We start from the raw sequence: 23,357 nt of genomic DNA, 5'->3' as shown, positions 1-23,357 counted from the left end.
AGGTTTAGGCTTTATTGAGGACAACGAGATCTTTGATAACGCCATGGCAGGGGTTTGGATCAAGACCGACAGCAACCCCACACTCCGCAGGAACAAGATCCACGACGGCAGGGACGGGGGAATCTGTATATTCAACGGAGGACGAGGTGACGCTCTTCTTCATGCTCCATTACGGCTCATGTAGTATCGCTGTTCCAGTGCGCGTTCCCGGCCTGTGTCCGTTCTGCATTTCCACGGCAGAAAAGGGGATTCCAGGCCGGATAGATCTTATAGACTTGCTGGTCTCAAACATTGCACCACTTTGCTCTTTATATCTAAATATAAAACTATACATGTGAGAGAGAGTGAATCAAGTTTCAGTTTCACTATATCTCTGAAAAGGACAGATTGAGAGTACTGGGTGTTTATGCGAATCACACCCGATACTGTGAACAGCAAAACAAATGCCACTCTGCCTGCACAAATACTGGCATGTGCAATGTTGTTTTAGACTGTTATAGTCGGGTAAATGACACATCACAGCATTAAGTCTGTGGAAACACACATCTGGTTTGTCACCTGGACAAGAACAGGCTTTGGCTCCAGAAAACACCAACCCTTCTGGTAGACGAGGGGTAACATGCCTCGTTCAGACACACACGCTTCCATACTGAACAGTTGCGATAGTCACTCATTTAGATCAGACTCCAGTCAGACACACTAATGATGGTATTGTGACTGACAGTGTGAGCTGTTCCTCTGCACTTCAGCATTATGATGTTGTGTTTGTATGTTGTAGGGTTGTTGGAAGAGAACGATATCTTCAGGAACGCCCAGGCGGGAGTCCTCATCAGCACTAACAGTCACCCTGTGCTGCGCAAGAACAGGATATTCGACGGATTCGCTGCTGGTAAAGTCTTTTTTTGAACAGGAAGTGGGAACACTTTATTTTACAGTGTCCTTGTTGCATATGTTACATGCACCATAGTAATAACAGGAAATTATGCATAATTACATGCAACTAACCCTCAACCAACCCCTAATCCTACCCTAACTCTATAGTAAGTACATGTTAAGATTAATCACTGTAACAATGACACCTTAAAATAAAGTGTAACCCAGGACGTTTTTAGACATATTTAATGAGAGATTTTCTAAACATCAATTGAACTTTATTTTATTTTTAAAGATTTTTTCCCTCTGTCTCCCATTCATTTCTTTCCCATATTTGTTAGCATATGGACATTTTAAAATGGGAAAAATTTACATAAGCTCTCTGCACATTTATTGGATTTTTCATTTTCTTTTTTCAGATAATCTTTATATATATATGTGTGTGTGTATGTATATGTATGTATACACCAACTAATTGTTTTGCATGAAGCGATTCTGGTAGTACCATTAAGATATATATTTTATATAAATAAATTGAAATGGATTCAAATTGGTATCAATGTGGAAGAAAAAAAATGACATTTCTAAGAACAATGAGTACAAAAGTACTTAAGTGCATTTGGAAGTATACATATTTATCGTACTGCGATTAATTTATGCTGATTTGAAGAAAAAAAGTCCAAATAAATTAAAAAATATATATATTTTATTGAAGAGTGTAAAATAAGGCACTATTCTGTAAATGTAATAAAAAAGAGATGACAATCACATCATTCTTTCAGGAAGTGAACAGGAAGCACATGGATAAACAAATCTCGCTTATGTTTTGTTAGGATCATCAGGCCTTTTATTAAGATTTTTTTATAGTAAACATTTTTAGTGTCTTTTTCTGCAGATTTGTATGGACATATATTGATATTTATTGATTTAGCTTGAAATTACTCAATGCAATTTAACAACACTTTGTATAAACAGTTAAAACCTTCACGAAAAGTTTTTCGCAACTGAAAATGAGAATATCGCACAGATATTCATTAGTCATTATATGCAAGTAATTGCTCACCTCTATCTGTTTCAGGTATTGAGATCACAAATCACGCAACGGCAACATTAGAAGGCAATCAGATTTTCAACAATCGCTTCGGTGGATTGTTTCTCGCGTCTGGCGTCAACGTCACAATGAAAGGTAAACTGAACACATTCTGAATTTGCCTATTAAATGATCCAGTGAACATGAAGTGAACCGTGTTCCCCTTTAATCTTCTTCACAGACAACAAAATCATGAACAACCAGGATGCCATTGAGAAAGCGGTGAGCAGAGGTCAGTGCCTGTACAAGATTTCCAGTTACACCAGCTATCCAATGCACGATTTTTACAGGTAACGCTCCTCGGGAATACCCATTTGAGTCTGCGTGGGACTTTAGCGGCTGCTTTCTCACTGCTGTGTTCTTCCGTGCAGGTGTCACACCTGTAACACGACAGACCGCAACGCCATCTGTGTGAACTGCATCAAGAAGTGTCATCAAGGGCACGACGTAGAATTTATTAGACATGATAGGTCAGTCATGCCCTCTAAATCTTTGCATTTATTACTAAAATATTATTTTGCATTCAAAAAAATAAAAAGCCTATTTTTAAGCACGTTTTCTTCTGTAAATTGCATTGAAGTACGAGTACAAAATGTCTTGTAAAGTGCATTTGGATGTCATGATAATATTTGTTGCTCTGCCTATAATGTATGCTTTTTTTTTTAAATCCAAATCCAATATTATGTCAAAAAATATTACTGTTTAAAAGGTTAGAGATTGTTTTGTTTTGTTTTACCTGTAAAATATGATGCAAACTTTTTTTTTTTAATGAAATTGTTGCAATGGCCCTATAATTATTTTATTATATTTTATACAATTGCATATATGCATTGAACCATGCATATATATTTTTTTTGTATATATAAATATTGACTTATATATTTTATAAATATAAAAGTCAATCTGTACTAAGTTTACTTTTAAGATAGTTATGATAATTTGCCAAAAACAAGGTCAGTTAGCAATGTTTGGATAATATTTTACACTTATGGGATGTAGAATATGGTCATGCAGAATGAGGCATTAATATGTGCTTTATAAGTAGTAATATGCATGCTAATAAGCAACTAGTTAATAGTGAAAATTGCATGCATATATATATATACAGTACCAGAATGATTTCTGAAGGATCATAAGACACCAAAGACTGGAGTACTTGCTGATGAAAATTCAGCTTTGCATCACAAAAATAAATTACATTTTAAAGTATATTAAAAAAGAGAACCATTATTTTAAATTGTAATAATATTTCATAATATTACTGTTTTTTTTTTTTTTTTACTACAGGCTTGATGAGCATAAGAGACTTCTTTCAAAAACATTAAAAATAGTAACGTTTCCAAACTTTTGACTGGTACTGTATGTTGTGTAGTGACTGAGTGTGTTTGTCTCCGCAGGTTTTTCTGTGACTGTGGTGCAGGGACGTTGTCAAACCCTTGCACACTAGCCGGAGAGCCGACTCACGACACGGACACGCTGTACGATTCGGCTCCTCCTATAGAGTCCAACACACTGCAGCACAACTGAACTACAGACTCCGAGTGCTCAGTCCAGTGCAGATGAGATTACACGCTAGAAATAATTCAATTTTATTAAAAAAACAAACAAACATTGTGTAAACGTGGACAGAGAAAACATTTCTATTTAACAAATGCAAACACACAGTCACTCTGCGATCCTGTTGATCGCGCACCGGCGTTCGGGAAGGTGGCGACTCAGGATTTGTGGGATGGCAGATGATGAACGAGGACGGTGAAGCGCATGGATCCCCAGTTTGAGCCACATACGAGAGAAACGGACCTAGAGCGTAGACTCACAATGCTTCCCATGATGCACCTGTTCTCCAAGCAGCCATCACCGCACTCTTGTATATGTACGGGGAAAAAATGACCCAGCACTTCAGTTTTTTTTTTCGTTTTGTTTTTTTTAAAAGACTGAGTTATTGAGGTTTGATTTTAATGCTTTCTCATGTAGTTTTGTATTTTCAAGCAAAAATCTTAAATGTACTTGAATGTCTTTTTATTTTATTAAGTATATTAATTTTGGGGTTGTTTATACCTTAGATTGCTGTATTTGTTCTCATGTCGCAGGATATATGTTCTTTCTGTGAAAGAGATTTGAGGAAAAAAAAAGGAAAGAAAAGAGAAAGAAACACTAAGTATTCTCCAGCAATGTTTTGAGTTTGAAAGGGAAAGTGTCCAAGTGATGTAAAGGTTTTTCACCAGGATGGTGGTAACGATTTGGCCCAAGTGATTTAAATAATGTCCCCGCCCCTTTATCCTGATTGGGCGACATCAGGAAAGATAAAAAAAATAAACGCGAGGCGCCAGACTTGCGAAAGCGTCGCATTCCTGCGCCATTTCACCCTGAATGCTGCGAGCCGAAGTGACGTTGCTGGAGATTTTTAAGAGGCTTCTTGCTTATTTGAAGCTCTGATGAATATCTGTACAGTTTTTTTTGTGCTTTTCCCCCTCCATCCAACTGTATTTGGTGACTGTGGGTTCTCATACAGCCTGAATTGTATGCATGTTCCATGACATCTAGACTTAATATATTGTGAAGTACTCAATAACCATTATGTAGCTGGTAGTAATTAATCAAAAGTTTAATTTCCTAGTCAGAGGAACGTGTTACATTTTTAAAAATAAACTTTATTAGATCATTTCAGTAGTGAGATGCTTGCTTGCTTTATATGTGGTGAATAATAACTCATGGAATAGTGAACAGAAGTGCTCAAAACAAAGAAAAACTAAACGTTTTCCATCACAGGCTGCGGATCATCTGAACCAGCGCTGAGAACTGCTCACGGTCAGCTGTGGAGTCTTCAGCCAATGAGCACAGCTTCCTGGCAAAACAAATAACGCAATTAGATTCGCCAATGCATACTAGTATTCAAAGGTTTGGAAAATGCATTCATATTAATGCCTTCATTTAGCTTTTAAATTGCATTAATTATTTGTGTTTATTTGCATTAAGTTTTAAGCAGCCATGACAGTCAACTAAGAAAACCTTCTCATCATCATAATCACAATTGAAAACTGCAGCAGTGTCACGTACACATTTGGTATAAAGGAGTGGTTGATTATGATTTGACTTTTCTAACTTTAGTTAGTGTGTAATGTTGCTGTTTGAGCGTAAACAACATCTGCAAAGTTACAACGCTCGAAGTTCAGAGCAAAGGGAGATACAGTCAGGTCCATAAATATTGGGACATTGACACAATTCTAATCTTTTTGGCTCTATACACCACCACAATGGATTTGAAATGAAACGAACAAGATGTGCTTTAACTGCAGACTTTCAGCTTTAATTTGAGGGTATTTACATCCAAATCAGGTGAACGGAGTAGGAATTACAACAGTTTGTATATGTGCCACCCACTTTTTAAGGGACCAAAAGTAATGGGACAGATTAACAGTCATAAATCAAACTTTTACTTTTTAATACTTGGTTGCAAATCCTTTGCAGTCAATTACAGCCTGAAGTCTGGAAGGCATAGACATCACCAGTTGCTGGGTTTCATCCCTGGTGATGCTCTGCCAGGCCTCTACTGCAACTGTCTTCAGTTCCTGCTTGTTCTTGGGGCATTTTCCCTTCAGTTTTGTCTTCAGCAAGTGAAATGCATGCTCAATCGGATTCAGGTCAGGTGATTGACTTGGCCATTGCATAACATTCCACTTCTTTACCTTAAAAAACTCTTTGGTTGCTTTTGCAGTATGCTTCGGGTCAATGTCCATCTGCACTGTGAAGCGCCGTCCAATGAGTTCTGAAGCATTTGGCTGAATATGAGCAGATAATATTGCCCGAAACACTTCAGAATTCATCCTGCTGCTTTTGTCAGCAGTCACATCATCAATAAATACAAGAGAACCAGTTCCATTGGCAGCCATACATGCCCACGCCATGACACTACCACCACCATGCTTCACTGATGAGGTGGTATGCTTTGGATCATGAGCAGTTCCTTTCCTTCTCCATACTCTTCTCTTCCCATCACTCTGGTACAAGTTGATCTTTGTCTCATCTGTCCAAAGGATGTTGTTCCAGAACTGTGAAGGCTTTTTTAGATGTTGTTTGGCAAACTCTTATCTGGCCTTCCTGTTTTTGAGGCTCACCAATGGTTCACATCTTGTGGTGAACCCTCTTTATTCACTCTGGTGAAGTCTTCTCTTGATTTTTGACTTTGACACACATACACCTACCTCCTGGAGAGTGTTCTTGATCTGGCCAAATTTTGTGAAGAAAAGCATGTTGTGACCAAATGCTTCAGAACTCATTGGACGGCGCTTCACAGTGCAGATGGACAATGACCCAAAGCATACTGTGAAAGCAACCAAAGAGTTTTTTAAGGTAAAGAAGTGGAATGTTATGCAATGGCCAAGTCAATCACCTGACCTGAATCCGATTGAGCATGCATTTCACTTGCTGAAGACAAAACTGAAGGGAAAATGCCCCAAGAACAAGCAGGAACTGAAGACAGTTGCAGTAGAGGCCTGGCAGAGCATCACCAGGGATGAAATCCAGCAACTGGTGATGTCTATGCGTTCCAGACTTCAGGCTGTAATTGACTGCAAAGGATTTGCAACCAAGTATTAAAAAGTAAAAGTTTGATTTATGATTGTTAATCTGTCCCATTACTTTTGGTCCCTTAAAAAGTGGGTGGCACATATACAAACTGTTGTAATTCCTACTCCGTTCACCTGATTTGGATGTAAATACCCTCAAATTAAAGCTGAAAGTCTGCAGTTAAAGCACATCTTGTTCGTTTCATTTCAAATCCATTGTGGTGGTGTATAGAGCCAAAAAGATTAGAATTGTGTCAATGTCCCAATATTTATGGACCTGACTGTATTTGCTTTTAAAGAAATCTCTTTTTATGGACTACAACAAACGGCTGGTAGAGACTACACCACATTCCTCCCGGGTTAGTGACATCACCAACCCTAGAATTTACATAAACCCCGCCCCCAGAACACGATTTATAGATTATCATGACAGAATATGCTAATCAATGACTAGAAGATAACTACACATAAACTACATAAATTCATCAACTAACCATTCAGAAATGTCCTGTTGCTTCTACATGTTGTCACTTCTTGAATCTCTCAATCTTTGTCTGACTCCGGTTTGAACATAAAAGGCAATTTTTTTTTTTTAATTTTAAGTGCATGTCTGTGAGGTTCTGCTAACACTGGAGCTGTTGTAGCTCCGCCCCCTGTGCCGGGAGCAGTAGCTCATTTGCATTTAAAGGAACAGACAAAAATGATGCGTTTTTGCTCACCCTCAAAAAGTGATAACTTTAACATGCTATATAAAAATATCTGTGGGGTATTTTGAGCTAAAATTTTACACACACACTCTGGGGACATCAGAGACTTATTTTACATCTTGTGAAAAGGGCATTATACCACCCCTTTAAAACTGGCAAAACACAAACACACTGTTCTACAAACACATCAATCTGATACAGTAAGAAGAAAGCAAACAGCACTCTTAAAAATAAAGGTTCTTTATTGGCATCAATGGTTCCATTTAGAACCTTTAACATCCACGGAATTTTTCCATTCCACTAAAGGTTCTTTAGATTCTTAAAATGACCTTCACATTAAGAACATAGCCTAGTTCTTTTAAGAGCTGCTGCTCACTGAAGGGTTCTTTAGGGAACCAAAAATGGTTCTTTTACGGTTCTTAAACTTTTAGAACCTTTATTTTTAAGAGTGTACACAGAAGTGGATGATGGGTACATCAGTCTCTAGTTTGAAAAACATTGAGAGACTGAGATGAAGAACCCATTTCTTCATAAACTGATATATGAATGCTGCACATGAGTCTGTTATGAGCAGAGTGATTTGCAACATTATTAATGCCTTTACAGTGCATCTGGGGTGAATAAAAGTTATTTTTTGTTTTTTCAAAAACAAAATGTCTTAGTGTTTCCAAATGTTTGAATGGTAGCGTACTTATTTTGTGACAGAAATGGAGATGTTTTTCTTTCATAACAGTCAAGATGAATATCACCAAGAACATGTCTTGGTCATATTTCACCATTACAGAAATTAGATGAAATATCTGTTGCAAATCTCCTAATGATTCTAAAAATAGGGTTTGTGACATTTTCATGATTATCACATCTGCAATAGCACTGTATTACAATAATGACAAAAACTACAGAACCAAAAATGCCCAGATGCAGCATGATATTGATCATTTTAAGGAAAATTTAGCTTAATTGTAAGGATGCACTGAAATTATCCGTTTTTTGGCCAAAAGAGAAAAAAGGTCAACGCTCAGGTTTCACTCTTGGACAGTAATTTCCGGTTTGGGTTTTCAAACGAGTGCATCTAGAATTTTCTGTTTCGGCCCAGAATTTCCTTTTCGGTGCATCCCTACTTAATTGTCATGAAACCGTCACAATGCAAAATAGTCAAAAATCTGAACACGCTTCATAAATGTTCTTACTTGAATATCCTGAGAGACACGGTGCTCCTCTCAAACTCACGGGCCTTTTTATGGCCCGACTGGATGACTTCCTCCGGGATGTTTGCCAAGCGGGCTGCGTTGAAGCCGTAACTTTTGGGACACGCGCCACAGATGAACTTGTAGAGGAAGGTGATGGTCTCCTGACTGGGGTCCTCGCATTCATTCTCCACCATACAGGCCTGAGAGGGGAACAAATGAAAATCCTTTCACTAAAACACAAGTACTTAAATCACAGTGCTTGTGGTGTGGAAGAAATGGTATCTTTAAGATGTGTGTGACCAACATATGACAATAAAAGAGCACACACAAACCTTATTCTAGTATTGGAAAGGTAAAGAGTGTTGGTACGTGACTGGAGGGCCTCCACTTAAGGATACAATATGACGAACAAGTCTAAGGGCGTTTCACACCCAAAAGTCCGCACCAAAGTTCATGTTTTGATGCATTGTATACATTCGGTTAGTTTTGGTTTGGTTTCACATTGCAATTATGCGAGCGCACTAAAGAACTTTACATGACATACTTGCGTCCTGCCGGCATCATCTACATGGGCTGCATCTTGACATTGATTGGTTTGTAAACGGACGTGCGTCTGACGTCAGCGTGTTGTCAATTCGGCGGGTAACTTTGACAAGAGTGAATGAACAGATGCATATCGTTGCCACTATACTGTTATTATCACGGCATTACTCCCTGCAGCGCCAGCTATACTCGAGGCTAGTTCAAATTCGCCAAATGAACGTCCTCGTTGTGCGAACATTTAACCGTCGCCAGCAGGAAAGGGGGAGAAGACTGCAAGCAATCCTGCGAGAACCACCGGAACTTTCTGGAAATGGTCTGAAAGTCCGAACCAAATGCGTTCACACTAGAAACGAACCAAACCTTTGTTCAAATTGATCCGGACCAAGACTACCTCTTTTCGTCTGACTCTTCGTTTGGTCCGGACCGTGGTCTGGAGGAGGTTTCACACCTGTAATTTTGTTCCGGATCAAACTGAAAAGTCAGAAAATCCAGAGCAAACAAGGCAGGTGTGAAAGGGCCCCAATAATGTTCCACATATGGGTGAAAACACCATCATTGGCCTAGAACAGGGTTTCTCAAACTCGGTCCTGGAGGGCCACTGTCCTGCACAGTTTAGCTCCAACCCTGATCAAACACACCTAGCTGTGAGTTTCTAGTGATCCTGAAGACATTGATTAGCTTTTTCAGGTGTGTTTGATCAGGGTTGGAGCAAAACTGTGCAGGACAGTGGCCCTCCAGGACCGAGTTTGAGGAACCCTGGCCTAGAAAGACAACATTTGGGAGTCAAGACTATAAAGGAGGAAGGATCACCGTCACACTCTGAAGCCACTCTGTGTGACTGATGAGGTTTATTTTCTTACAAGAAAAGTTCAGCAGTCATATAAAGACAACTGGAAGCCTCTAAGTTCCATCTGAAATTTTCTTCTAAAATGAGCATTTTTATCAAGCTCGTATATTTATGTTCAGTAATTTCACTTTAATGACAATTAATAGGTCATTTTCATTGCCATTAAAGTGAAATAACTGAACATAGACATACAAGCTTGATAAAATTTCAGATGGCACATAGAGGCTTTTGCATCTGAAGTCTTCATATGTTTGTCTCTTATTCAGTGGTGTAATTGTGTTTCTGATGAAGCCGCTGAAACTGACCATGTGTCCGAGTCTCACGGCGGGGTCCTGGACGTGTTCCTCCACCAGCGAGTGGTAATGAGTGGAGAACAGGGTCCGGCAGCAGATCTTCTCGGACAGCTCCTTCACCACTGCGCTCGCGATGGCCGTGCCGTCATACGTGGCCGTACCTCGGCCTGCAGTTCAAGCACAACAAAAGCTCTGAACTTATTCAAGTCATGTCACCTTCATTTCTATAGCGCTTTTTCAAAGCAACTTTAAATAGATAACAGGAAAATAATGCAACAAGAAAATAATCCAGAAGAAAATAGCGTCACAGTCCAGCTTAAGTTCAGTGATGTTTAATTTTTGTTGTAAAAAAAGTTATTTATTTAGTTTATATATATATATATATATATATATATATATATATATATATATATATATATATATAATCTGGAGAAATTTGTGATGTCATCGTCCATCTCAGTTCAGTTCTCATATAATGGTGTCAATGCAGGCAGATCAATAATATTGTTGATTATTAAAGGGATACTTCACCGATTAGCATTAAGCTTTGTATCAGTAGAAACTATTTTCGAGTGACCGTGCTTCCCTCCCTCATGTCCCCCTGAGACAAGAGATTTCTGTATTGTGTGTCTGGAAAAAAACCTCAGATGACGTAAAAATCGTCATTTATCGTCATCAGAGGCGTTTGTGTCCAGAGGCGAGAGACTCCAGCCAGTAGGAGGAGCTCGTTCCGCATGTCTTCAACCCGCCCATAGGGGGATCTCACGATAAAACGCCGTCTTTTCAGTTTCGAGTCGACTAGTAGCCTAGTTGTGTCATTTCTCCCGATACTGGCCTCTGTAACCGGTAGGCGTGGCTTGGGCGTGGCCTCGTAGGGCAGCGAAGCAAGTGCATTCTGGGAGTTGTTGTCTTTCATCCACATGAGCCAAAAATAAATTTTCTGGCTTTTCTCAGTCTAGAAGGCACCAACTTCTAAAATAATTTCACATTTCTACTACATAAATGACCCAATTTAAATCCACATTCATCTTTCCAGCGGTGAAATATCCCTTTAAGTTAAATGTCCCCAACTAAGCAAGCGAAAGCCAATGGCAAAAAAGGCGAAAAAGGCGACAGTGGCAAGGAACCAAAACTCCATCAGTGACAGAATGGAGAAAAAACCTTGGGAGAAACCAGACTCAGTCGCTCAGTTCTCCTCTGGCCAACGAACGAACAGTGTATGATTATGATTCAGGCAGCATTACAGGTCAGAAGTCAGATTGGATCAGAACATTCAGAATAATACCCAGATCCGTCTGGTTGAAGATCGGAGTCAGGCCGGTATGGAGACGAGTTTGTTGAGGATTTACACCCAGATATTCTCTAATAACTGCTGTTTTACATTTAGTGTGGTTACAAAGTTTAAAGTGAGAGGAACAGATCATTTACCCAGTTCATCGAGCAGGACGAGGGAGTGGTTGGTGGCATGCAAAAGTATGCTAGCAGTCTCGCTGAGCTCCACGAAGAACGTACTTTCACCTAGAAAACATGACAGATTAAGTGTTGAGAGTAAAGCTCACACATGAACGCTGAACGGGAATGAAGCAAGCGGCAACTTACCTGACATTATACGATCAGAGGCGCCGAGACGAGTGAACACTCGGTCCACAGGAGTGAGACGCAAACTCTCAGCAGGAACATAACAGCCCAGCTGGGCCAAGATCACCACCAGACCACACTGAAACACATGGACATATAAGAAAATCTGAAAGAATCTGCATATTACTTTATTTCTACTTAACAGGCATGTTCATCTTTCTTTAGTGTGGAGAGTTCTTCTCTATATCAGTGTCAGTGTTTCTGAACTCCCTGAAACACCTCCATTGTAGTCTTGAGTTTCTTTCGGGAATGAACATGTCAAAATATTCCTCATTTAAATAATTAATATGCAAAATAAAGGGGCGGGGCCTGGTTGAGTTGGTTATTAGTGTGTTGAAACTGGCGGTTATGGTAAGGGGTGGGACATTTCCCAAACACACTTGATGCGCTTGACCAATCACAACACACTGCTCTAGCTGACCAATCAGAGCACAGTGTGCTTTCAGAAGGCGGGGCTTCATAGAGACAGGAACAGAGCGTTACTGACAGACTGGGAGAGAGGAGCCGCAACAATGGAGAATATGTTTGATGAAAATTCAAGCATGAAAACCTAATCTAGACCCAAAAACAAAATCAAGACTTAATAGGTCCTCTTTAACACTTTAGGTTACTTCAATAGTCCCGCAGTGAGATAAATTAATTCTTAAAAGTACAAATATTCCATATATTCTCTCAATGAATACGTCATAAATCCAATATGTGTAGATATACAATAAACTGAATACAACATTTTACAAATCTCCTTTTGAGTTTTCCATGCCTTTAAATTATAATGAAAATATATAAAATATAAAAATGCCAAAGACTTTTTCATGATTTTATTAATATGTTCATTGACAGAATTTCCAGCCCTAAACAACTAAACATTCTGAAAACATGATATAGAAACCTGCATTTCCAGAAATAGGAGCTCAAACCACATCCTTCTTCCTGCCTGAACAGCTGCTGAACACAGCAAGTTTACCTAGACTACATGCAGTCATTATTAGGGGCCAAGCACCGAAGGTGCGGAGGCACCTATTGTATCTGTTCCCGTTCTTATTATTATTATTCTTCTTCCGCCATGGGAGTCTATGGCAGCCCATAGAACCGATTGCGGGAAAGTTGTTTTGGTTTGACATTCTGATAGAGGACAGTCCCAACATTAAGTACACCAATTTTTGTGTTTCTAAGTCATTCCCTCTAGCGCCACCACCTGTCCAAAGTTTCACTTTTACTTTGCTAATAACTTTTGAACCGTAAGGCCAATCAGCGAAATCCTTTTTTCCTCTGATTCCTGAGCTCATGACGATTCGATTGCACCCTATATCGTCATTTTCCGTCATAAAAACATGGCCGCCATTTTGAATTTTCCTAAAAAGGTACTTTTTCGAACTCGTCCTAGACGGTTTGTCCGATTTGCACGAAAATTGAATCGGATCATCTTCAGGCAGTGCTGACAAAAAGTTATTAAAATCTTGTTGATTCGTCAAACCGTTTTCGATAAACGCTCGAACAAATTTTACGTAGCGCTTGCAAAAACAGTCGTAAGGCTGTATCTCCGCAACGGTTTATCGTATTCAGACCAAACTTGGTACATGTACTCACAAGCATGACCTGAGGCTACATGCTGCGTTTCGGCACAGCGCCACCTACAGGTCCGGAGATATGAAAAATGGCAATTTTTGCTTATAACTTCTGAACAGTTTGTCCAAAAATCATAAAATTGGTCTTGATAGATTCAGGGCGTCATGCCGAGTCGACTGATATCCAATTTTGCCATATCGGCCAATTTGACTGTCGGCCATTTTGAATTTTGTGCTAAAATGCTGTATTTTAACAACGCATGAACGGATTGTTACGAAACTTGGTATGGGTCATCAGCACGATGTCCTGAAGGAGTGTGAGAAGTTTCGAAACAGCGCCACCTAGTGGTGAATTTTTTTTTTCAAATGCTTATAACTTTGGGTGTGATCGACTTATTTTCACGAGACTCATCTCATTGGACTCCTGAATCGTTGCCGAGTCCAACGATACCAAACATGTTAGGTTTCGCCAAACGGTTTGTGTAGCATTGTGATTTAGCGCTTAAAAAACATTAGGCTATATCTTCGAAACCGTTTGTCCGATTGAGACGAAACCACCGTCAGAAGTTTGGAAACATAGGTCGATAGCTATACGCCAATGCCCAAATGCGAAAATATTGATGTTTAGGGGTAGTAATATTCAATCAAAGTCATGTGTCAGTCATTTTTTACGTGTTTTTTCATATAAATGTCTATAACTCCGAAGCAAATTGAGATTTTTGCACCAAAATCGACACATATATGTATGGGCTCACTCTGATGACACATAAAAAAAATGGTGGGACTGAGCCTCTTGGTGGCGCTATAATAGAACAAAACATGAAATTCCCATTGATTTCAATAGAGTTTTGTGAAATAAAATGCTATACTAAACAAATGCATTGGTGTAATATTACGAAACTCAGAATGTGCCTTCAGCACCATCCCCTGAAGGTACTCAAAATATTTCGAAACAGCGCCACCTAGTGGTCAAAAGTTATAACAAAATTTCCAAAAAGGCTAATAACTTTTGAATAAATCTGTCTATTGAAATGCCACTGGTCTTAATAGATTCCTTGGGTCAAGCCGAGAACATAGATACCAAGTTTTCCTTATTTGGCCGAACTTCCTGTCCGCCATCTTGATGTTCAGTCAAAACCTACTTTTTCGAACTCCTCCTAGACCGTTTATCCGATTTTCACCAAAATCGAATCGTATCATCTCCAGACCGTGCCGACTAAAAGTTATTGATTTCGTGTCGATTGACGAAACCGTTGTCGTATACCGCAGCAGCAAAGTTGTGGCATGATGCCAAAGGCACTATTCAGGCTTTATCTCTGCAATGCCTTGACATATTGACACCAAACTTTGTATGTGTCATTGTCACTTCACTCTGACCGCATCACATCAGGTTTGTAACTGCGCCACCTATTGGTTGAAAGTGATAATCCATTAAATCATATTTTTATTTACTGTTTCTATGATTTTTCAGGCATTTGGCCTAAAATACTCTTTAATGTCTTTAATTGCTCATTGTTGCAGTTGGTCTGACACTTTCAGCCATGTTGGCATGTCTTGTCATCTGATTGTGCTTGGCCCCGGTAATGGCTGCTTGCAGCTATATTTAAATGATTAGGTTTGTATGGGTGAAAATATTTGTTCTGACAATGATTCGATTCCAATCCTTTACTACATACACAATGAAATTTCACCACGATTCAGTTCAAATCAATTATTTTGGGCCGGTTCAGAATTATTTTCAAACGTAAGACATTTCATCTACTGCCTTTGTGACACAATGTCACATCAAAATAGACTGTGAATCTGCATTTAGTGGATTTTTATTTTAATTAACACACCATGAACATTGTTTTTGTCATCTTGAATATTGATTTCCAACACTCACCTGTCTCATTAAGGTGGACTTGCCTCCCATGTTTGGTCCGGTGACTAACACACATGGGGCAAGTGCTTTATCATTATCTTGACCCTCTTCTTCTTCACCGCTAGGGCAAGCGATGAAGATGTCATTGGGAATGAAGTCATCACCAAAGAAGGTCTTGGTGACACAAGGGTGACGGGACGCTCTCAGATCCAGGAAGGGGTGCGACTGAGACCCGTCACCCGGAATAACCATCTCCGGTCTCGCCATGGGCCCGTCGCCGCTCTGACTGTACCGGGACATGCTCAACAGCACATCTGGTGGTGACAACAACAGAAAACATATCATTTTACAAAACATCATTCTAGTACCAATGACACAAGTACTTGGTTTAAACTTATTTAAGGCATTTTTTGGGCAAATGTTCTACTTTTCTGTGGTCCAAAACATTCCACGATTCTCAAAAATGTTAAAATTCTGAAAAAAGAAAGAAAGTCAATTTCAAATTAAACAAAATGGCTTCCATGGCTTGTTGTAATTGCGCATACAACCATTCTGTTGGTAGCTATTTTGAGGAAAATATCATTAAATGTTTTTTAGCCAAGTGATTTACATGTAAACCTTTAAAACCTTTAAGACGTTTTTCTTCAATCAGGATTTTGTAATGCATTTAAATGCACTTGCAACTAGAAACTAGCTCAAATTAATCCTTTGACAACCTATCCATAAATAATAGCTGTATAAACTACAGTCGAATATAAAAAACAGCTTATTTTCAGCTAGGAGTTGAAAAAAATATGAATGACTAGAGCATGTTGCCATTATTGATGTAAAGTACGGTATACATGATATTCTGTATGAAATAGTTTTTAATGAAAGGGTAAAAACAAGTCTTATGAATACCAACATTTTGAAAGTTCAAACAAAATAAATATAGGCCTGGTTTCACAGACAGGGCTTAGAGTTAGATTAAGCCAGGATTAGCCTTAGTTCAATTAGGACATTTAAGTAGCTATAAGAAATGTGCCTTCGAAAAAAACATTACAGGTGTGCAATGCATCTTGAGGCAAAACAAAGGCACTGACATATTTTAAGATATGTCACTTTAAATTGAAACAGCTCAAACATGCATTTAAATCTTTAAAGCTTTGTCTGTGAAACCGGGGAATAGAGTTAATTTTTTTCTTACCAAGTACAGCCATGCACTCAACGGCCGTCTGCCAGTCTTTGTAATTCTTGTCGAAATTGTAGAAGAGTCTTCTCATGCAATCCTTAAGCGCTGCGTCTCTCTTGTCTTCCCAGCTCTGTATCTCTGAAAACAGCCGCTCGATCTCTTTGGTAGAGTAACGCTTCCAGCCCTTCTTAGTGGACCTCACCTCGTACTCCTCTGGCACGCTCCTCTCGGAAACACTGTCAGGGACTTCCAGCTGGTAACGGTTCCTTCCCGTTCCCCAGTATGATAGATTCTTGCATCCCAATCTCTTCTTCTGTCGGTCCAGGTATTCCTGCAGGCCTTTCTCACAGTCTTTAATTCCGTCTAGGGCTTGGTCGTACTCCGGATCAAAGCCAGCTTTTGGAGTTATGACACCTGTGGTTCGAGCTTTCTGATGGTCGAAAGCTTTGTCCCAACGTTTGAGCTCTGGCGAAAGGTCGGGAAAAAGCCCATCTTCGTTTTCTGTCTTGAGGAGCACCACTTGGCGCATTAGTTTCGATCGGAAGCCTTCAGCGACGGGCTCCATGATCGACACGATATCTTTCATCACTTTAAAGCCCTCAAGTGCCGCGAGAAAGTCAGCGATCTTACGTTTGCTGTAGACGACCTCCTCGTACAGAACGGCTCGGGAGTCCGGGTGGTCTTGTCCTTTTATAGGAGTACCCATGCTGTGGATCTTGCTAAGTAGCCTTTCGAGATCCGGAAGCTTCTTTAGTAGGTCGGTGACTTCGGTCATTTGAGATGGAGCGCTCATTAGGTCCTCCAGAGCATCTAAGCGATCACCAATGGAGGATGGATTACAAAGAGGGGCACAGAGCCATTGCTTCAACAACCGTTTGCCAAAGGGAGTGCAACACGTGTCCAATCGTTCAAGTAGGGTTCCCTCAGGACCGCCAGTCGAGCTATTCTGAAGGATCTCAAGGTTAGCAAGGGTCACTCCATCCAAAACCATTTTTTGACGGGTCTGGGCAAAAAAACAAGACGCTCCCCCAGCCTGCTCCATCTCCACATCGACAGGAACATACTCCTCAAAGTTGCCCATGGAAAAAAGCTCCTGGTCCACTAGGCATTTCTTGAGGTAAAACATGCAGCCGCCAAGGGCAGAAAGAGCGAGTTCATAACCCGTCTTTGGAGTGAGACTTAGAGCGTCACATTCGGACGTCATAGCTTTGAGAGTTGGAGGAAGCACTGATGCCTTTTCGTCATCAGCTGATGCTTTGCTTTCTTTAAAGTAGTCTTCCTCAGCAAGGACCTTCAAGGTCTTCTGGGCATCCCAAAACTGCGAACCAGCATTGAGGCCTTCTTGTAAAGTGGAAGACAAGATTGCCTTAAAGATTTTCAATGTCTCGGCTGATGGATTGCCCTTCTCGAAAATAACCTGGGCAGGAGAATAGTGTGCAACCAGAGTACGCAGACGGGAGCAATGGCGGTCATCCTGGAATTGGCCGACATGGAAGCGTCCCACCGAGGTGTCAATGAAACAAACCCCGTAGATGTGGCAATGGCCTGCGCTGTCCTCCTCGCTCTTCTCTTTAATGCTCAACAGATATTTACTTTGAGTTTCAGAAGGGGCGCCATCAAGCACGCTGTACGTCTGAGTCCCTCGCGTGATGATTCGGCAAACCTCTCGCTTGACGACACGGTCAAATTTGGTGGGACGCGCCATTTTCTTGCATCGTGCTTCCATCATATCAGGGGTCTCGGTCTGTTCCACGCGAGCCACTTTGTAGCCCTTTTGCACGAGTACGTCTGAGAAGCGTCCGAAGCCAATCTCTGGAAAGCCTGAATGGGCCCAAGCGCCCTTCATGAAGGTGAGGCCGAGTTCGTTGACGCCAATCACTGCGTCCATATGGTAGAGCTCGTAGAACTTCCCGACTTTGTAGAACAGAACGGTATCGAACATCTCAGACTTCAGCTGCCACCAACGGCGCATTCCAGGCGTCGTCCTGTTAAGGAAATCATCGGGAACGTATAGAGTCGTGGGGTCGTAGTTTTCATCAGATTGTCGTTTACGCTGCGCATCCTTTCTCTTGCCGTCCATCAGCCAGTCGAGTTTCTCATGGTCCCACACAGTAGATCCTCCCTCCGTCCCGTTTGCACTGGTACTCTGACTCTCGAAGTTGTCTGGGGCAGAGAAAGCAGAGAGTCGAGATTTGGTGTTGGACGTCACGGATGGTAAAGTCGCAGGTGCTCGTTTTGGGGTATCTAGTTTGCTCTGTGATTTAACAGGCTTCTCTAAAGGACGTTTGCGCTTGACCGGTTTCACAGGGCTTTCTGGTTCGGGCTCCGGCTCGCTTACTTCTTCCTCAGCCTCGCTACTCACTACCTCCTCCTCGTCGTCTTCCTCGTCACTGCTTACTTTTGCTTGCTCAGGGTTGAACTCTTCACCGGAGTCATCGCTATCGGATGCCACCACAATGCGCCGACGCTTCGACTTCTGACCCGTTTCAGCCGCGGCACGAGATGAACGTCGGCTGGGCTTCACCTTTTCTTCAGCCTCTCCCTCAGACATTTCCACATCTGACAGAGTTGATTTCTCAACCTATAATAAAAAAAATACACGAAATTAAGATGGTTGCAAAACTGCATGACTTTATTTCTTGGAAATTTAAAAGTAGAAATTTTAAGCCTCTTTGACCTAGCATTCACATAACACATTATAGACTTTTATAATTCAATGTTAGGCTGCATAGATTAGGTCAGCCGGAACCGGGAACACTTCCCATAAATCCTGATGTACTCTTTACATCATAAGAAGAATGGCATCTACGCTAATTTTAGTGTCTTTGCTTATCCCGAGGTTTTCCCGCAGCCTGCCGGATCCAGGCCGTATCCAGATCTGACGAAGGACCTTCGCCTGAACCCGACCCAACGCAGTGCTGAAGTGCCAACTAGTCTCTCCCTATGGAGGATCCCTTTACCACTCCAGATAAAGCATTGTCGGGAAAATTTGTTTTGTGTACCTACCCCCGAAGTGACAAAAATAAAATTCTGTAATTCTGTAGGCTTGATTTATAGGGAATTACAAAACTGCGCACATATATTCAAATGCACATAACTATAGAACCAATTCTTAATGCGCATGTGAGCGCCATCAGCGTATCTCACAGGTTCGCGTTTAAAGGGTAAGTTCGGTATTTTACACTTAAAGCCCTGTTTACAGATCGTTTCTGATGAAATAGAACGGTTAAGATTAAAATTTGGACACATGCTGCTGTCCCAAGAATTTTAGGTTTCTTTCGCTTTCTCCAAAACCTCTAGAATGGGTGTATAGGTGCACTGGAACAATACTTCATAAAACGCATTAAACTTTCGTTTACAAAGACCTGAAACTCACCGAGTGTCCACTGATATGCTCACACAAAAATCGCTGCAAAAGATGCTTTGCAACAGGTGTTTTACCATTCGTTGTAAAACTGTGGATCTATTTTTCCAAACGTCTCACACCCGTAGATTCTTCCGTTGAGAGCTTGAATAATAGACACTCAAGCCCAGTTGGTGGCGATAATGCACCTTTGTCAATTGCAAGCAAACCACTGGCATTTCATTGAATACACAGAAGAAGCAGAAGAAGAAGTGGCGGAGTAATACTATGGGTGCTTCTCAATTCTTATTTGTGCATCCTCGTTTCCTCTCCTCGCTTCCTTTCCTCGCGTCTCAGCTCCACCCCCTGTAGGATGCGAGGGAAGGCTGCAAGGAAAAGACGCGAGGATGGAGGGATCGAATGAAAGCTTTTTTTATACATTGGATAAAATCCAATCCTTGATCACTCGAGCGTCACTTCATCGCGTCATCAGCAGCCCTCAGAGGATCTGCCCTCATGTTGTTGAAATTTGTTTATTTAAGAAATTCATAATAAATAATAATAAAGAAAGATACCCTGTTGAAATATGTGAGGTGTGTGGTTTATATAAACTGCAAAAGTAAAGTATAAATCAAAATTATTGTGGCCGATGTGAAGGGGGAGGAGAATTTATACGTGCGTCACGTTTAAGTCGATAAAACTCTTCCGCATAGGATGCACCTGTGTATCCTCGCTCATGACTCCTCAGGAAGCCTCCTCACTCCTCGATCCTCGACTCCTCGCGGTGCAATTAGAGAATTGAGATGTCCTTCAAGATGGCTGTGCTCGATCGGTTTCCGGGTCATAGGATGGAGGACGGAGGAGAGAGGAGACGAGGAGGGATATTGAGAAGCACCCCGTACCTCACACAGCACATTCAATACAAGTCAATGGAGTTGGAAAAAAACTACGATAAAACCTGTTGGCAGGCATCTTTTGCAGCGATTTTTGTGTGAGCATATCAGTGGACACCCCTGACCACTCGGTGAGTTTCAGGTCTTTGTAAACGAAAGTTTAATGCGTTTTATGAAGGATTGTTCCAGTGCACCTATACACCCATTCTGGAGGTGGGGGGGAAAGCTAAATAAACCTAAAATTCTCGGGACAGCAGCATGTGTCCACATTTTAATCTTAACCGTTCTGTAAACAGGGCTTTAAGTGTAAAATACCGAACTTGTCCTTTAAAGTCTGTGTAGAGAGAATGGTGTCGTCTTAGCGGCCCCTAATTTAATAACAAATCATCGTTGCGACGGAAGCAAATCAATCAAAACTAACTTTAGCTGGAAAATAACTTTATTAAAGAACCGCTGTAAAGCCAAAACAATCTCTGTTACCATAAATTATACGCTTATCTCTGTAAAGCTGCTTTGAAACAATCTACATTGTTAAAAGCGCTATATAAATGAAGATGACTGGACTTGACACAGCTAGTTGATCCCGGAAGATTGCCATAAAAATTGTCAACGCAAACACGTCCCCACATTTGAATGGGGACCTAGTAACATTGCTGGGATCAGTTCCGGAATGTGCCCTGTGTGAACACAAGCCGTAATCAATGTTATGAGGGGTGTGTTGTAGTGATGACGCTGAAGCTGAGATCGTACGGCAGCTTAGTGGAACAGTACGTGATGCGCTAGTTTATGACCGAATCAGAAAAATAAATAAATAAATAAAAATGCACAAGCGTGTAAATCGCAGATCATGAGCAAACTTAAGATGCTGTGGAGACATTACATGCCACATCGATGTCACGTGTCTTTACGAGATGTGTGTGAACGTGCGCAAACGATTCCGGAAATCACTGGCGATGTGAATGAACCAAAATCAAACGATCATTGGTGTATTTAAAGCTTTTTTTTCCCAGATGATGAAAATATTAGTGACCAAAAAAGACTAGTCTGTTTGCACGCTTACATCTTCTCAGTAAATAATGACTTTAATTCCAGTCTGTTCCTCACTCAAAGCGATTGAATGACTTCCGAAGATTTAGGGAATATAGCACATTAAGTCGTATGAACTACTTTTATGGTGACTTGACTTGTAGACACTATATGCTGCATGATAACATTCTTCAAAATCATGGAAGAAAGAAAGTCATACAGATTTGGAAAGACTTAAGACAAGTAAATTATGAGAGAAATAAAAAATTTTGGCTGAAATATCCCATTAAAACTAAATGCATCTTTTATGTGCATATTAACTTTCTTTGATCTAGTGTTTGCTCACATCCATATCCTCCTCCTCCTCCTCCTCTTCTTCATCTGAGGGATCCATGCACACGGACATCTTCAGTCTCTGCTCAGGACTCTGCTTCATTGCCACATCTGCCAGCTCCATTGCTTTACGTATCACAGGCTTACCGCTGAAGAACACGCCTCCGGATTTGGCATCTGCGCTATCAGAGCCTTAAAAGCATAACAAGTAAGGTCAGAATAAAGTATTACACACATTTGAATAATATTTGATATTTTAATTACAATGTTCGAAGACTATGTTGAAGTGTAAACAAAGCCTTGCTCTCACCTTGGTACTCTCTTATGTATTTTGAGTTAACCCAGCCTCGGGTTGGTGGTTCATCGAAAAAGTGAACGTGAAGCCTTTGGTCTCGTCCACGGCCCCTCATCTGCTGTCCGCTGAGAGGTTGAGGAACCACCATACAGGGCCACCAGGGATGTCCTTCCATCTTGGCCCATACCAGCGTGCCAGCACTAAACATGCATGACTGCTCTCTGGAGAGAAACAATGATCTTTGTGATGCATTAATTTAAATAAAGTAAGTGCAAAATTACAGATACTAATTACATAAGGTGAAAATTAAGTAGCCTACTTGTATTTTGACCTACGGGTCCAAATACTTTAATACTTTTTGATGGCAACGTTAAGTATTTGAATAGTTTAACATATAAACAATAGCTTATATAGCTATTCATACAAATATTTCATGTAGTTCAATAATAGGAACTCATAAAACTATTAAGTATTGTCAGAGACAAGGACTTTGGTATTGTACAATGTTGTTTAAAATATTTTAGATGAAGTATATCTCACTGCTGAAACTCATTCGCAGTTATAGACATGAGAATAAAGCATTAAATATAACATTTTAAAGAATACAGAACAATCCATATGCTTTATAAAAAAAAAAGCAATTGGTAACAGTTTATGCCCCACTACTACAGTTTTTGTACAATAAAATGAAATTAACTTAGTATTAGCCACCACCACAAAAATATAACCTTTTTTTGCCATATATATATATATATATATATATATATATATATATATATATATATATTGATCTAAAATGTATTATTATTTTAGACTAGCGATAACGGTAGTTTTTTTTTTTTTTTTGTCTGTCCAATAGGAGCGTCCGTTACAAAAATGATCCACTGCAAAAATCACTACAATTATGTAGTAATAAAATTAAATAACATAAGATTAAAAATTTGCAGAGGAGATTTTTTTTGTAACGGACGCTCCTATTGGACAGACAAAAAAATTCCCGAACGTCGAAGGAAATTTGACCCGCCCCCTCCACACAGTCTCCCGCCAAAAGAAAAAAAGTATCAAACACAGGCAAAAGTAGCACGTGTCGTGGACTCATATATAATCCTCCGGTAAGTTTT

The 23,357-nt window shown here is 40.3% G+C and overlaps 2 protein-coding genes across 3 annotated transcripts in view; one reads left to right on the top strand and one right to left on the bottom strand.

Annotated features, from left to right (window-relative positions):
- Positions 1–4,627, top strand: part of fbxo11a (F-box protein 11a) — a 36,788-nt gene extending 32,161 nt beyond the window's left edge. For both annotated transcript variants that reach the window (XM_081351437.1, XM_081351438.1), the window contains 6 exons: positions 3–146; positions 779–889; positions 1,952–2,059; positions 2,145–2,253; positions 2,335–2,433; positions 3,361–4,627. In XM_081351437.1, coding sequence (XP_081207563.1) covers positions 3–146; positions 779–889; positions 1,952–2,059; positions 2,145–2,253; positions 2,335–2,433; positions 3,361–3,490 — 701 coding nt within the window. In that variant the 3' untranslated portion in view covers positions 3,491–4,627. The remainder of the gene's footprint in view (positions 1–2; positions 147–778; positions 890–1,951; positions 2,060–2,144; positions 2,254–2,334; positions 2,434–3,360) is intronic.
- Positions 4,545–23,357, bottom strand: part of msh6 (mutS homolog 6 (E. coli)) — a 19,562-nt gene continuing 749 nt past the window's right edge. The window contains exons 2-10 of the mRNA XM_081351436.1: positions 22,252–22,457; positions 21,955–22,133; positions 16,362–18,927; positions 15,197–15,489; positions 11,708–11,825; positions 11,537–11,626; positions 10,121–10,275; positions 8,426–8,625; positions 4,545–4,808 (exon numbers count right to left, since the gene is read on the bottom strand). Coding sequence (XP_081207562.1) covers positions 4,727–4,808; positions 8,426–8,625; positions 10,121–10,275; positions 11,537–11,626; positions 11,708–11,825; positions 15,197–15,489; positions 16,362–18,927; positions 21,955–22,133; positions 22,252–22,457 — 3,889 coding nt within the window. The 3' untranslated portion in view covers positions 4,545–4,726. The remainder of the gene's footprint in view (positions 4,809–8,425; positions 8,626–10,120; positions 10,276–11,536; positions 11,627–11,707; positions 11,826–15,196; positions 15,490–16,361; positions 18,928–21,954; positions 22,134–22,251; positions 22,458–23,357) is intronic.

The sequence above is a fragment of the Scardinius erythrophthalmus genome (assembly GCF_964197995.2).
Source record: "Scardinius erythrophthalmus genome assembly, chromosome: 21".
Taxonomy (NCBI): domain Eukaryota; kingdom Metazoa; phylum Chordata; class Actinopteri; order Cypriniformes; family Leuciscidae; genus Scardinius; species Scardinius erythrophthalmus.
Note: the sequence above shows the minus strand (reverse complement) of the source record. Positions and strands in the feature narration are given on the sequence as shown.